The sequence below is a fragment of the Seriola aureovittata genome, chromosome 15 (genome assembly GCF_021018895.1).
Source record: "Seriola aureovittata isolate HTS-2021-v1 ecotype China chromosome 15, ASM2101889v1, whole genome shotgun sequence".
Classification (NCBI taxonomy): Eukaryota; Metazoa; Chordata; class Actinopteri; order Carangiformes; family Carangidae; genus Seriola; species Seriola aureovittata.
The window spans coordinates 7,864,428-7,880,129 of NC_079378.1; the positions used below are offsets into that span (position 1 = coordinate 7,864,428).

The 15,702-nt window shown below is 42.1% G+C and overlaps 1 protein-coding gene across 1 annotated transcript in view; it reads right to left on the minus strand.

Annotated features, from left to right (window-relative positions):
* Nucleotides 1-1,243: 1,243 nt before the first annotated feature.
* The window catches only part of LOC130183018 (reticulon-4 receptor-like 1), an 80,049-nt gene continuing 65,590 nt past the window's right edge, over nucleotides 1,244-15,702 (minus strand). Inside the window, exons 2-3 of the mRNA XM_056398323.1 lie at nucleotides 4,424-4,878; nucleotides 1,244-3,467 (exon numbers count right to left, since the gene is read on the minus strand). Of these exons, the coding sequence (XP_056254298.1) occupies nucleotides 2,568-3,467; nucleotides 4,424-4,878 (1,355 nt within the window). The 3' untranslated portion in view covers nucleotides 1,244-2,567. The remainder of the gene's footprint in view (nucleotides 3,468-4,423; nucleotides 4,879-15,702) is intronic.

Genomic DNA, 15,702 nt, shown 5'->3' on the forward strand with positions numbered 1-15,702 from the left:
AGAATAAGCAGACAGACAGGGAGGGTGGAAGGAGGGGAGGTGAGGAGAAGGGGGAGGGAAATACAGAGGACTGAATAGGAGGATGGAAGAGAAAGGAGGAGCAGGAGACAGGCAGTGCAGTGTACCATTTATCTTGAATGAGTCAGCAAAACAAAACAAAAAAGATAGAATGGAAAAAAAATAATGATAATAATCATTTTAAATAAAAAATAAACTTCCAGTCTTTAGCTCCCTGTTTATTTACTTAGGGAACTACTGAGACACAACAGAGAGTCAGTTTCTCTTTTTTTTTTTTTCTTTTTCTTTTTACAAAAAAAGTCATTCTCACAAGAATAAACGGACACAATTTACATCACCTCTGGGTTCACAGCAGCACAAACAAATTCACCAGTAGGGGTCTCTAATCCTACATGTCAGGAGAATCACACCAGTGGCAGGCTTCTGTAACATTTCCATAGTCAGACGGGGCTCAGCGGGAAACGCACACAGGCAGGGGACCGCTGTGGCCCCTGCTCCAGGATTCCCATCCAAATCAGATATTACAAACCATACTAATACATTTTTGTGCTTTTTGTCAGCATGTCATAATTTTAGCTTTTTAGCTCGGTCATCTTTTGCATTCATGGGTAGCTTGTTTTAAAATAGAATGTATACCTTTGTAATGTGATAAGAAATAAAGAGACTTTTAGCATTACTGGCTAGTTAAGGTACCCGGATGGCCCGTATGTATCTGTACATGTAATCGAGCACTTGAAACTTTGGGTTAGGGACTCTGAAATAGTTCAGGTCTGAAGTCAAAGCCTGGACAGGATCTGCGGTGCTCTGCTCTGGGGTCTGAAAGCCCTGGACTGACGGGGGTTTGTTGGTTTCAGTGGGACAGGAAGGCTGTCAAGGTGATCAGACTTTGTTAGGGGCGTGTGTGCTTCAACATCTCCAGTTCATGGTTCCAGGTGCAATTTCCCACGGTCCACTTTGTCCTTCTCTTCTATTTTCTAAAGAAGAATCCAGAGACACACAAAGCACTCTAGGATTCGCTGTCCTCAGACGTAGCAGCATTAAAATTCAACTCTCCAATCAGGGCTTGCAGTTTGTCAAGTCCATCTGTTTTCGAGCGCTCTAATAAACACACAAGGGAGGACAAAGACAGAAGTTCTGTAGCAGTTTTTCAGTCCCTTTGCCCTGTGACGATCATCATCACAGATTCTGAACTGCGTCTGTTTTCCAGTCTTAGCAATTGATGAGACTGTTGCAGGAGAAATATTGCAGTCTTGTGGTGGTCGTCAGTACTTTCCCTGATTGTAGGGCCTTTTTTTTTTTTTCCAACACGTGAAACCCTCCTGCCACTATTTGGATTGAATCATCTCTGCTTGAAGGGTAATATTTGTTCCATTAACCCCCACAGCATTAGAGAGGAAAGTGCATAAAAATTTCTGGGAATCAGAAGTTTTGTGAGCCAGGCTCAGGCCTCAGCTTTTCCATGGCCTGCATAAGTTGACCTTTCAGGCTCGTTGGGGCCTCTTGTTTGTAGCCAATGAGGTCGAAGAGTGAATGAGACTGTCTCTTACCTCCACAGTTTGTCCTCATTGGCCACTGGCTCTCATTAGGCACTCTAGCTATCGAGCTTCATTCTACCCGCATGGCTTTAGTGGTTTCTTTAGTGGACACACATTCATACTAACAGTAACACATAAGTTTTCACTTGCTCACTCCACTCACTCATTTGCACTGGCTGTGACAGGTTGGCTCATATAATGATTGGTTAGTTCTGAATGGCTTTTAAGTTGATGGGATGCAAGGGCAAGGACAGAGGACACCTTTTATCATGAATAGTTTGAAGAATTGTTATATAGATGTCTCACAACTCCAGAGAATACAGATTTGCAGTAAAGTGGGTTAACCCTGCCGTGAAACATGGAAGTAAAACCACTTCATTAGTGGACGTACAGTATAGTAATTATTGTTTTCACTGCTGAAGCTCTTCACGATGACGCATTGTACTGCCACTTGTGACTGCAGTAGTTTGTCTCTGAATCTTAAGGTGCTGCTGAGTGTGAAGTGTGACAGATATGAATGTCTGTGTCATTGTCTCAGCGTGAGCGACAGATGGAGGGTGCACAGAGAAAGTACTATTGTGTCACGAGGGCTAAACACAGACTGAGCCTTGAACTGTTTTGATCCTTATTGTGTGTTGTCTCACTATTATTCGAAAGAATCATTGGCTGGTTATTTTGTGGGACTGTACAGTTTTTATAAGTACATCAATTCGGTGAAGTAATCGATGCCACGGAGACGAACGCAAAGTTTTCCTGTTGTTTCCCTTGGTGACATCATCAAAGCAATGGGCTAAATAGTTTTCCCTGACTTCCATGGTTTGATTATGACTCGTAAAGATCCCTGCCTTAATACCTCAGGGATACTTCGACAATAGATATTTGATAATGTTCTTTATACACAGTCATGTACACACAGTTATGCACACATGCCTTATTTAAAGAGCCAGGGCAGGGTGTTTCAGGAGAATGAATCATAGAGTTGCATCACCAGCACAGAAGTGTCCATTTCCACTCTCAGCGTAGGATCACAGAGATGAGTGACAGCAGCAGAGATGATGAGAAACAGAGACTATAATCTGCAAGGTGTGACCCTGCTTTATTATTGGCTCTCTGGACCCCACTTGGTGGGCCGACAGAAGTTCTGGGGGTGCACTTGTTCTTCCTCCTTCCAGTTGCAGACAGGTCATATTTACCTTCATCTGGAGTATAGTCTTTGTCACCCCCCTCCCGTAGTATCTGCACCTCATTGAGCCCCCCTTTTGCCTTGCGGCCCCGGCGGGTACAGTTTCTTCGGCCTCCCTTAGGCGGCCGTGGCAGGGGCGAGGGTGAAGGCAAGCTGTATTGGTCCCCGTGGGGCAAGTACGGCCGCTGATGCTGGTTATGATGGTTTCTGTGACGATTAAGGTGGTTCAACGACTCTCCATGATCCATCTCCCCACCTGGGGCACCGTGTGCATGACCCTCGCCTGACAAGCAACTGGGCAGTTCCTCCTTCTTCAGTGTTTTCAGATCCTTTCCCGCCAGCTCTGGTGGTGAAACACACATCAGAGTGGAGGTGGAGCCTCTGAACCTCCGCAGCCAATCCCAGAGCGACAGGGCCTTGCAGTCACACTCCCAGGGGTTGTCATTAAGTCGTAGGTACTCAAGGGCCGGCAGTAGAGTCAGACTGGAACCAGATAGCTCAGTCAGGGAGTTATTAAACAGGTACAGGGTGGTGAGGCGGCGCAGGTCATGGAAAGCCTGACGGTCAACCCACTGGATTCGGTTTTGGTGGAGGAGCAGGCGGTCTAAGACCCCCAGACCACGGAAAGTGTTCTGGCGAAGGTTCCATAGTCGATTGCCGTGCAGGAAGAGATGACTGAGGTTCAGCAGGTCGATGAACAGGTCATCCTCCAGGAACTCTAACTGGTTGTCCTGCCAGGATGTAAAACAGCAGCTTAAGGTGGATTGAAGTACATTGAGTTGAGCATCATTTCTTATTATTTTATGAATAATTTTACATTAAATTACTGTATTGTGATATATTGTTTTTTGGAAAAACATTGTTAAGAATCTTGTAACATAGTTTGTCAGCAATGGTTTGCCTTTGTATGGCTTTTAGCTCACTTCTGGCATCACATGAGGAAGCAGTGAATTTACAATATTATACATTGTGCAACAAAAAGATTAGGTTTGTCTCATTACACAGAATACATTCAAAGATCATTAAGTGCAAGAAATAGCTGGACTAAGGAATTCAAAGTTAGTATTATTTTTTGATGCAGAATGATCTGTACAGCGTCCAGAGGGCAGTGCAAAAGCTAGAGAAAGTGGTGAGCAGTGTAAAACAGGTCAGAAATGATTTTCTTTTCCTTTTTGAATAGTGTGTTTGAGGTCGACGACTTGGTTATAAGAAAGGCACCAATAATTGTCAGTCTTGTACTCACAACAAGCTACATTTGACAACCTATTGTAACCAACTGTGATCGACAACATAACAATGTTGTAGCTGTAACCTTCACCCCACTCACTCAGTATTAGTACCAATCTATTTTCCCATCAACAATAATGAGGTCCTTTCCATATAGTAAAACCATTTCTTTTCATAAACCCACCATGTGATTAATGAAATCATATAGGCTAGCCTGGATTTCAATTCCTGTATGTTTTCCTCCAGTGATTGACCACACAAGCTACACTGTGGGCTACTTACTGTGTGGGAGGCTTTGTGGTATTTTCCCTGCACTCAGGATAACAGCTAGCATTTGATCAGTGTCCAGTTCATAGATAGTAAGTGCTGAGCCAAGCTGATGGACAGATTACACCATAATGCGATTGTGGCTGCAGATGCACTATACAGTAGAGATAAAAGGCGGCTGTTATCCATGTACCTGTAGGTAGAGATACTGGAGATTATGGAGGCCTGCAAAGATCCCTGGAGACAGGCTGATCAGGCCACAGTGGTATAGGTGCAGGGCATGTAGCCGACCCAGGCCCACGAAGGTGTCCGAAGCGATGGCCTTCAGGTGCCGGTTGTCCCCTAGGTCGAGCTCCTCCAGGCGGTCGAAGCCGTGGAACGTGGATGGTTGTATGTAGGAAATGTTGTTGGAGTAAAGCCACAACATGGTGGTGGTGGGTGAGAAGTGGCCACGAAGCAACCTCTGGATCTTGTTGTTCTGCAAGAAGACGCGCTCGCTCTGGGCGGGGATGCCCTCGGGCACGGCATGGAAGTTGTGGGCCTGGCAGGAGACGGTGCTAGGTGAAGTGTAGCAGATGCAGTGACGAGGGCAGGGCAGAGAGAGATCTAGGCCACACAGCACCAACAGTAACTCCACCCCACCGTAACCTGAGAGAGGAGACGTGACAAAGAGATGGAAGGAAAAGGAGCGAGAGAGAGAGAGAGGGACGAGCAGAATTAATTGAATTCATACAGCACGACTTCTGTTATCAGACGCATCTTGAATGAAACACTCATTGCTCTCAGTTTACAAGGACAACAATAGGCATGGTTCAGTGCAGACAAATTACAATGCTGACACAAATCTGTTACAAACACACACGTACGCACACAGACATTCACATATTGTTTCATGAGCCCATCCTTCTTACATATTTTTCAATCATCCTCAAACTGTTTACCCTTAACCTTGCCTTCCCGTGACTGTTATCTTCATCTTAAATGGTTTCCAAACCTGAAATCTAAACTCAGGGGGTCGTTTTTTCACGTTTTGCAAAAACCTTGAAAATCCTTAATACCAAGAGGCCCCCCTCACCACCACAAACACACATAAAAAAACACTACTCAGGTACACAAACACGTTTTGGAGCAGAGCGTGTGCGGTCTTGTGTTTTTTATTGTGCGATAGTATGATTGTCACAAAGATATGCACATTTTTATTCATGCGTTCCTTGGACCAATCCCAATGATACAGCACACACACACACACACACACACACACACACACACATTGTATCATGCACCGCGCAGTGTTATATCCTTTGCTTATCCTCTAAAGGCGACAGAAAATCGATGTTTCTCCTGCTTACAAGTGAACACGCATCACACCTGTATTACATTCCCACAATAAGGGAAACGGAGAAAGAGGGATATAGGGAGAAAGAGAAGGTGGAGGATGAAGCGGGAATCATCTGCAGCATGTCTGTGAAGTGGATATTACTTTTTGTTTTCAGATCCCCCTCATCTCACTCCTTAGTTATTAGATTTTTTTTTTTCTTGCCTTGGATCATTCTGGTGTTTGATGTATTGTGGGGTCGGGGGAAAAGAAGGGGTAAAGGAAAAACTGACGAGAGTGGAGAGACATGCTGATCCAAGGAGTAATTTCAGAACAGAGGGGGGGCGGTGGGGTTAATACAATATGAACATTGTGTGCTAAAAGTGTCCAACCTTGTGTGTGTGTGTGTGTGTGTGTGTGTGTGTGTGTGTGTGTGTGTGTGTGTGTGTGTGTGTGTGTGTGTGTGTGGGGCACACACGCGCACAGTGGACAGATGTGATGGACAGATGTCGTGTTGACCATGACACCGCTGCTCTGTAAAGAACAACATGTTCTGAAATGTCGGCAGAGGACAGAGCAGTATTATCCTGTGTGGTACACATGTGTCCCTATAGCTCTGCTATAACACTTGTGTAACCAACACACAGGTAACATGCCGCATGTGTTGTGTGTACGTGTCAGCATGTGTCTCTATATATGTGACATTTTATCTCAGACATATTGTAAGAAAGGGGCCTGTTGTAGTTGACGAGGCTGACCTTTAAAAACAATAAAAAAAAACATACAGCTACTGTCATCATGGCAACCCATCTGCTGTCCTGTGGTACCAACAACAAATCAATACTCTTCAATCTTATCATTTCCTATGAATATATAACATTTTCAAATTTGGATGTTTGAGCGATAACTGCTTAATTATTTTTCGAATTTTCACTATTTAATTGTGAATAATATGCACAATGTATCATAGGTTTATGAAATATTATTTTTATGCTGTATGATTTCTGTTAGCAGCCTAGATTTAACTTTTTAGCTATTTGTAAGTTTTGTTATTGCTTCACAGCCAACATTAGCATATGCAGCTGTTTACTAGAAAAAAATGTTGCAAGTTTAGCATCAGAGTTAATTATTTTACTCACCAAGAGCTAGGCGTGAAAGCAACGCCAATGTTAACTCTTGTTTCTGTCAGGTGTTCTCTTCTACTGAAGTTAGCACACTAACCAGCTATCCTCGGCCCGTATCAGCCCATCTTGTTCTGATAGCGACTCACTATAACCTCTAATCTGTGCTGAAGACGTAGCGGTGCTCAGAGGGTGTTATTATAAGGTCTTGTATTATACAGACAACGGTGGCTGAAGCACTTGTCCAGCGACAATCACCCCCACCCACCACTGGCAAGAAACCATGTTCAGGGGCAGAGAACACTAACAAATAACCCCTTGAAGGAATGAATATGTGTTAGCCAAGCTAGCAGAATGGCTCTGTGACCGGCCATACGGGCCAGGCAGTCAGTCCACCACTTTGGTCCAGACTGAAACAGCTCAACAACTGCCTCATAGATTGCCATGAGATTTTTGTACAGACATTCATGTGGTTTGAAGCAGATATTCATGTAGCCCACAGGATGAATTACTATGCTGATGCCCTCTCTTTTCATGTAGCGCCAGCATCAGGTCAATATTTGAATTTGTACAGTACTTTGATTTATCACCAAGTACCGGCAAAATGACTGACGTTTCCATCAGCTTCAACTGTATATTTTTCTTTAGCATGATAACATTTGCGAATTAGCACTAAAATGCTAAACTAAGATGGTGAACGTGGTAAACATACCTGCTAAACATCAGCTGCTAGCATGACTTTTAGTTTTACTTAATTTGTTATCGACAACTGGATGTGCGAATACCCTCATCAAGAAAATAAGAAAACTTTAGACAACTAAAATTTAATTTCAAATGTACAAACTCAAATCCTCAACCAGATTCTGTTGGAGTAATATTCTTTAGACTGATAAATACAAGAACACTGTGATGAATAGATTCTTTATCTGCCACTGCTGTCAGGTCTTTGCAGCTGTATCATACTGTGAACAATTTTAACTGTCACATCAAATGGAAATGAAATGGAGCATCATTTTCTACACATTTCCCCTTCAGCTTGACAAGATATTAGGGTTTAAACGATTTGTCCATGCAACACGTGTTCATACACGATAGGCTTACTGTTGGGTTGGAGGCGGGTTGAATAATTAATATAAAACAGTGATCAAGTCACATTTATTACTGATGCATATGCTGAAGATGCAGTCACCTTAGTAACCCTTTTCTCTTTCATCACCCTTCCTCTTCATTGAACTTTTATCTGCTTCTCAGTATTTTTTTTCTCAGTCTGCCTATAGGCTTGATCGGACGTTGTTGGTATGAGCTGTAACATGCAGCGTGTATTCAGTCCCTTGGGGTATCAAAGGATTTTATCTTTGTATCTCTGTTCTTCCCTCCTCTTCTCTACTCCTCTGCTTTATCTGTCCATCTGTGTTGCCCTTTTGCTTCATGCTTCTCTGCCTTCTTTCTCCACAACGTTTACATTTTCCTCCCTCCACAGCTTTATCATGCACTGCTCTGCCCCGCCTGCTGTGTCTGTTAATTAGGTATAAAGCTGCTATTTGCTACGTTGCGTAACTGAATGTGTAAAACTGTGTGCTCTATGTGCATGTCTATATGTATCTGTGACTGTGTCTTAGTGAGAATCAATTTATCACTCAAATTTGACTTTATGCTTTAAGCTTATATATTTTATTGTAAAAATAGACTAGACAGTGACATTTAGCTTTAAAGTCTGTGTATCTCTCTCAAGTCTGCTCTACACCTGAGCAGAAAAGGTTCATCACAGTTTCATTTGTTCAAGCCTCAAATGAAACACAAATCACAAGTGTGTGTGTGTGTGTTCTCAGTTAACAATGTTAAACTCAACCGTGGAATGTTCCCACTGGTCCCATTAATTTATTTTACCTTCAAACAGTCTTCAGCACAAGTCTGCTTGACACGTACTTGTGATATTGCTTCTAGTGTTAGTTTGCATTTCCAATTGCTTCTGCTTCCTCGTTGCCTTCTGTTTACCCCTGCAGTCTTTCATTTTTTATTTCTTTTTGTATTTTCCTCATCATCACTTTATGACTTCCTTCTTCATCCCCTTTGCACCTTTCATTATTTCCAATTATATCCTCTATTCTTTTTACAATATAATATGTACATATGCGTTTGGGAAAAAAAAAAAAAAATGTCTGTGGGTGTGTATGTTTGAGCCCATCTGAGAAAATCCTGTGCAGATTTTTGTACATCTCTGCTTTCAGACGAACTGTGGGTGTTAAAAGTTTACAGATTGAGAGATGGAAGTGATGATACTAGATGGAAAAGCTGCTGACTGCCATATGGCTCTGACACTGGGGGCAGTAAATCTCCTACCAGCATTCAGTTGTTCAGACATTTTATTTGTTTATCATTTGCCTCATAGAATATGGAATTATCTCCGTTCATTGATAGTGTTAGTCTGCTTTTGATAGTAAGGCTGCAAAGGAGAAAAAAAGGTTTGTGATTCAATTTTTCAATAGGATTAGTATTCAGATTATGCATGAGCTGTTTGTGCATGCACTGTTTTCAGCCCCAGTGAGGGAGAATCACCAATCCTACATCAACAAAAAAAAAATCTTGATACCTTGTTTCCAAAACATGTTTTCAAACATCTTAACTCCGAGTCAGCACATCCTTGGATTTACTCCTGCAGATTTTTGACTGCCTTCAGGGCTGCAGCTCTAGCGCAGCTTCGAATACATAAATAGATACTAATTGCAAATCAGCAATTAGCCGAAGCATCAAGCTGGCATTAAGCCAAGCCTCAAACTTGTAACAACTCCCAGTTAGAAGCGTCAAGGTACATAAAAATCTGTTTCGCCGATGATTCTTCATGACGCGTTTCCCAATGTTCTGCAGCTAAACAGGAAAATGAATCAGGGTTAGTTTTCTTTAGAGCGATGTGTGCCTGGTGTGCATCTCTGGTGTAATGTTTTGAAGCTCATTTGATAACTAACTCATTAGAATTGTTATAGAGACATATTTTATTTTTTTAAATTTTGCCGTCCAGGTGCTGTTGAACAAAGATGGAGAGCTGTGCGTGGACTGCTGCTTAATCATTTGTAAATTTGATTACTTGATCATGGGAAAAGCAATGTATGTATATATATATATATATATATATATATATATATATATATTCCAGTTCATTTGGCTCAGGCACTGCACCTTGAAAACCCTTTGTGACTACATGCTGTGTATAAATACAATTTAGTTTTTCAAATTCATTGAGTTTCAGTCTTTTATGTGTTAATTCACATGTTCATACTGCGATGATGATGAATATATATGATAATATATATGTATAGCAATAAAAACACATGCCTATAAATATATAATTACTGTATATAAGTATCTGGACAAGTGGACATTACAGCATGTAACTTTAATATGCTGGTACGTCACTGTAGCTCAGTGTCATTGTTGCCCACTCTCCCTCATTTTTTGTTGTTTCTCCACTGTCTGTAATAGAGGCTTAGTTCAAATTCATTCCATAGGTGTTGTGAGGGTCAGAGGTCAGAGGTCAGGTGTCCATGCAGGCATTCAAGTTCCTTTTCAAGTTGGCATTGTAATGTTGAAATCAGAAATGGCCTTCCTCAAACTGTTTTATTACTTTTTCTTTTTCAAGAAATCATTATATACCTTATATCGTTGGTTTTCATTTTGACTTTTTTTTAATTTTTTTGGGTCAAAAAAAGAGGGAAATTCAAGTTGTATTTATGTTTCTGTTATGATACCACCCCTACATTAGTGTTCTCAACTTCTGACGATGGTAACATAGTTTGACTTGTTATATATCTGTGAAGGCAGAGCTACAAATACTTCATAATGTCACTAGACTTCCAGCAACCAGAAGCAGTTAACCAGCTGTGGGGCTGTTGTTGTTAGCTGTTCTGTTTTGCTCTCAGTCTCGCCTGCATGTAGCTGCATGGCTGTGCCTGGACTCTGCATGTTGGTGACTCAGTCGTCACATGAATCAAAGAGTAACATATGGATTGCTGAGGTTACAGAGAAAAGCTGTCGCTGTGAGTTTTCAGTCTGGCTGTGTGCCATCATCACAACTGGACCTATGAAAGAGAGACAGCTAATGCTAGCTAGGCACTCTCCTCACTCTAATGCACGTCAGACGCAACACTGAGTTGTGTGAGAGCTGCCGATGACTCAGCATGTGTTGCAATAACATGAACCAAAAGTTAAGTCTAGTGGGAGTTAATGCTAATGTTAGAAAGCTCAGCTAACTAGCTTTCAGTTTCTGAGTGAAATACAGGCTTGATAGCACAATGGTTCCTTCCAGATTAATTAATTCCTAATTAATTAATTACTAATGATACCTAATCAGTGATATATAGGACATGGTTGTCTCATATACCACAAAGGTTTCAAAAAACAGTTTTATCCTTTTGATTTTAAAAATGGAAATGTCATTTTACTTTATACAAGTAAAATACAATATTATATGGAGAGGAGTGTCTACATACTTTTGACAATATCATGTTCATTCTCGCGTTTGAAAAAAGTGATGGAGCACTGATCACAGTAAAAGATGTTTTGCTATTCAAATTTCAGCTTGATTGGATCATAATTACACGGGTGATGATGTCCTTTTGTCCTCTGGGTTAGTATACATGTGCGGCTTTCACTTTTTCCAGTAATTGTCCTTTTCAGCAAGTGATGCCTTTTTAATCAAACGTCTCTCCCTCTCTCTCTCTCTCTTGCTCTTGCTCTCACTGTGTCTGTGTCCGTTTCCCTGCTGGTTGTTTGTCTAAATTCTCATCTTAGCTTCCTGGGTTAGATGTTTGCTGAAAGCTTCATCACGCACAGCCAGGGTTCAATTACAAGAGCCGTCTCCCTCCTCTGTCTCTCCGCCATCCCTACACACCAGTCTAAATGAGCTCACAACAACACACGCAGGAAAGAAACCAAAAAAAAAACCACACATACACAGGCACATACACATGCTGCTTGTCAGGCCTTCGTCATAACTGCCTCTCAACTACAACCTGGCATTTGTTGGAGACACCCGCCACTCACCCTGGCAACACACAAGGAGAAGGTAACAGAGCAGGGAATGTAAGTGAAGGAGGGAAAAGGAGAAGAGAGGAGGGGAGCCAGTGAGGGGAGGAATGGGCAATATCATACTCAAAAGGAATGAGGAGCTCTTAAAACATGAAAGCAGAGGCAAGGGGAGAGAGCCACAGCACGGCGGGGGTGGGAGGGAAAGGGAGCAGGGCGAGTGAGACTGGCTAAAAAAAGGATGATGGAGATGACAGGGATCTACTGTGAAGCGTAGACCATTATATAGGTAGAGGTTTAAGTGTCTGTCTGCTCTGCACAGAAAACAACTGTGACTTCCGATGAATCGGCAACTAATTCTGTGACCTGCGAGGTGAGTCACATAAACACTTGCAAATTCATTACACATAACACACTGGCATACTCACTTTGCAAAGAGAAAACATTTAGTCACACTGAAATGCTTGTATTCTGTTGGGCATGCAGGTGCACACACACACACAGAGACAGAGACAATTAACCCAAATTAAGCAGCAGTTTCAGAATTTAACCATAAAAAATTCAAAAAGCAAGAGCAAACCAGAGAGTCAAGAAGAGAGAAATACGATTTGAATGTGTAAAAGTGGCGAGGAGGCTCAGAGAGTGAGACACGGGTGCAGGAGGGACGACCGGGTAGCTCAGACACTCAATATAGATGCTGCTCCCCTCTTGTTGGTGGTTGATTTAGCTTAGCATAATCCCAAAGATCATTTAGCTGTTGCTCATTCAAATGGTGATAAATCTCTGGCAGAGTTAATGAGAGATTTAAATGGCGTCATTGCCTCAAAGACACAGCTGAAATATCTCTGCACTATATAATCCTCCCCTCTCATGTAATATAGTACATAACCATTACATCCATCTTCATATTGGAGACAAATCAGGTCAATACAGCCGGCTCTGCACCGCTGATTCACTGTGGCCTAGGAATGACTATTTTGTACTCCTTGAAAGTTTCTGTTATTTAAAGTCTCACTTCTGTGACCCCAAACAAAAGAAACCAAACAAAGCTTACAAGTAAATGGCAGGCTGACTGGGCAGAGTAGGAGTTACCGTCTTGACAGACAAGATAGTAGCTTTATCCCTGTCTTGATCCTTGGTCCTGACTGTTTGCAGAGCAGTTGGGGTAGTAATGCTTCGGATTTGGCTTGAAGAACAAAAGACCCAGCAGACCCAACAAGAGTTTACGCGTCCAAATCTATGAGAATACTCCTGTTTCTATGATTTCTGTGTCTTCATTGTGCAATCTGGGACAAGCCCTACAATAGTTTTTGCTTTCCTCAAGTAAATGAATGGAGACTTTGTGGAGGAGAAGTGTTTTCTCTTGTAATTGTTGAAACAGTTAATCAATAAGTCGACAGAAATTGATCAGCAACAAGTTTGACAACTGATTAATTGTAGTAAATGACATGGCATCGGGCCGTAGGAAACTGTAATGGTCGTTTTTTGTTTTATTAAACAATGAATAGAAAAGACACACCATAAGTTTTAATTGAATTGGATGCTCCACACAGCTGATGTTTCTCTCCACTATGAAAATGAAAAACTTCTCTATATTATTAGAACATCCTTGATTTTAGAGTAGAGTTACTCAACAAACTGATGTCATCCTTTCTCGACTACCTCCATGTTTGGTTGCCATCTATCTTCTAGGCTGCAGTTCTGTGAAAACATAATTACAGAATGCAAGTGTTTTCAACAGCTGGCTCTCAAACTTTTGATATCGATGTGTCCTTGAACACACCCCCAACTTCAGTTTTCAGAACCGTGCTTGCTTTCAAATATGCAGTGTCAAATAAATGGTAAAAAGTGTTCACTGTGAAGGACTGTCGATGTTCGGCAAACTAATGTTCATACAGATGCATGTACATCACTGACTGCCATCAGAGTGGAGTCTAAAAACTTACAACGTGGCACAGTGTGGAAAATGGCCATTATTAATCCACCAGTTTTAGTCCTTTTAATTTTGTGTTATAATAAGAAACTGCAGACTCTTTAACCTCAGGATCTCCAGCACAGCGGTGTTGACTACCTTTGCCCAGCAGGGAAGCAAAGTGCTTAAAGTTGAAAGAAAAATCAATGTTCATTATCATGAGGCACTTTAAGTGGTACCTCGGCTGTTTAACAAATCCGAGACGGTCTGCCTGAAAGCTATTTTTCAGGGTATCTAGGTATCTTATAATTAGCGCCGGTCCTGTGTGGTCTATTTTCCACTGCCTGACACTCTCAGTGGTCTGATTCTCTGCTGTGGCCCCCCTCGGTCCCTGGGTCGGCGTTGTGACATCTGTTCAGCACACAACATACTGGCCCATTAAAAAATACACACACTCTACTCTGATAAGGGTGACCGCATACATGTCTGACTGTGTGTGTGTGTGTGTGTGTGTGTGTGTGTGTGTGTGCGTGCATGAGACAGAGACAGAGAGGCAGAGACACAGAGAAAACGCAAAAATAACCTCTACCCTCTTTGCATGCCGTAATTGGGTCATTTGAAAGGCTAAGCTTATCTCAACACTAATCAAGCTCTAATTATACTCAGAAAAACTTTGCCCACCCCTCCCTCTCATAATGCACACACACTCTCCACATGCATAATCAGATGATGCAGGTCACAGCTTTCCCTATTTAACTCGTGCCTATTAGCGGAGGAGAGATGTGAGCGGGCGTACAGTGCCGCTGATCCTGCTCTCAGTCTCGCCCTGCCTCACCGAGACCACAGAGATAACACATGCTGACAGGGTGACATGTGTCAATGAGAAATAAGGGCCATGTTCAGACTTCGATGAGGAGGTGTGGCACCTCCTCCTCAGGCATCAAAGACTAATGAATTCAGGCACGTGAGGACACAGGAGGCTGAGACCCACGCACTTTTTAATTGACACAGAAGCACAATGTGAGCTGTACTTGGGAAGCATTATTTTGACAATAAAAGAAGTTATAACTTGAAAACAAAAAAAGTACACAAAAGTCCAGGTGAAAATGTTTGGTTTAAGAATACCACCTGCAGTGCAAAGAAAGCTAATCCCTGAATTATTAGAGGTACCCTGGTGGACAGTCACTTTCTTATTTGCATTACCTTGCCATTTGCTATCACTTTGTATTACCAGAAATATTATCTGGGTATCTGAGCTGGTAGTAAGCAAAGCATAAAACATAACGTTTGGTTGCACAGGAACATAAAATCTGGGTGAAAATTCTGCCTTTTACTGAAAATCTGCAAAAAAAAAAGTGATTAAAAAAAGAGTGTACTGAAAACGATGGGAATTACACTATTCCAAACAATAACACACAAGCTTGCAGGCATAAGTGTAGATGCAAAGTGACATGCATACACACACTAACCCCCAATGGAGCAAAAACACACCAATCACAGGAATTTCACAGCTGACTGACCCTGATCTGGCAGAAGACATCTGTGTCTGCTGAGATGGTGTGTATGAGCGTGTGTGTGCAGTTTTAACATTTCTGTGCGTGTGTGTGCGTGCACATGGACACACTCCACAGCAGATGTGGCTGAGGTGTTGGTTGCCCTCCTGTGTTTTGCCATCACTGGATCTGGAACGCTCTTTGGCAGATATCCTCAGTGGAGAGCGGAAAGGAATGAGCCTGTCCGACAAGCCAATGAGAAGAGGAAAAGAAAGTGCAGTATAGGGGCGAGCTGGTTCTTCTCTTAATAGCTGTTTGTCCAATTCCCCCAGCATGAGGAAAATCTCTCTTCCTCTTCTTGTGACTAAATCATTCCCTGCTCTCTACACTGCAGGTATGAATCACCCTTTGTCACCCTCCTCCGCTCTCATCCCTGTTGTTGCTTTAGTTTCCCATCTGTCTCTATTACAAAGACTGTTAAAAGTACATCAGGACTTATTATTTCATAAATCTTTCATAGCAATGACTGTCTGTGCTCTTGCACATTGTTTCCACGGTATTTGTTTTTAGGGCTCTCAGAGCGAGAAATTTCCGTCATGCTCAGGGATTACA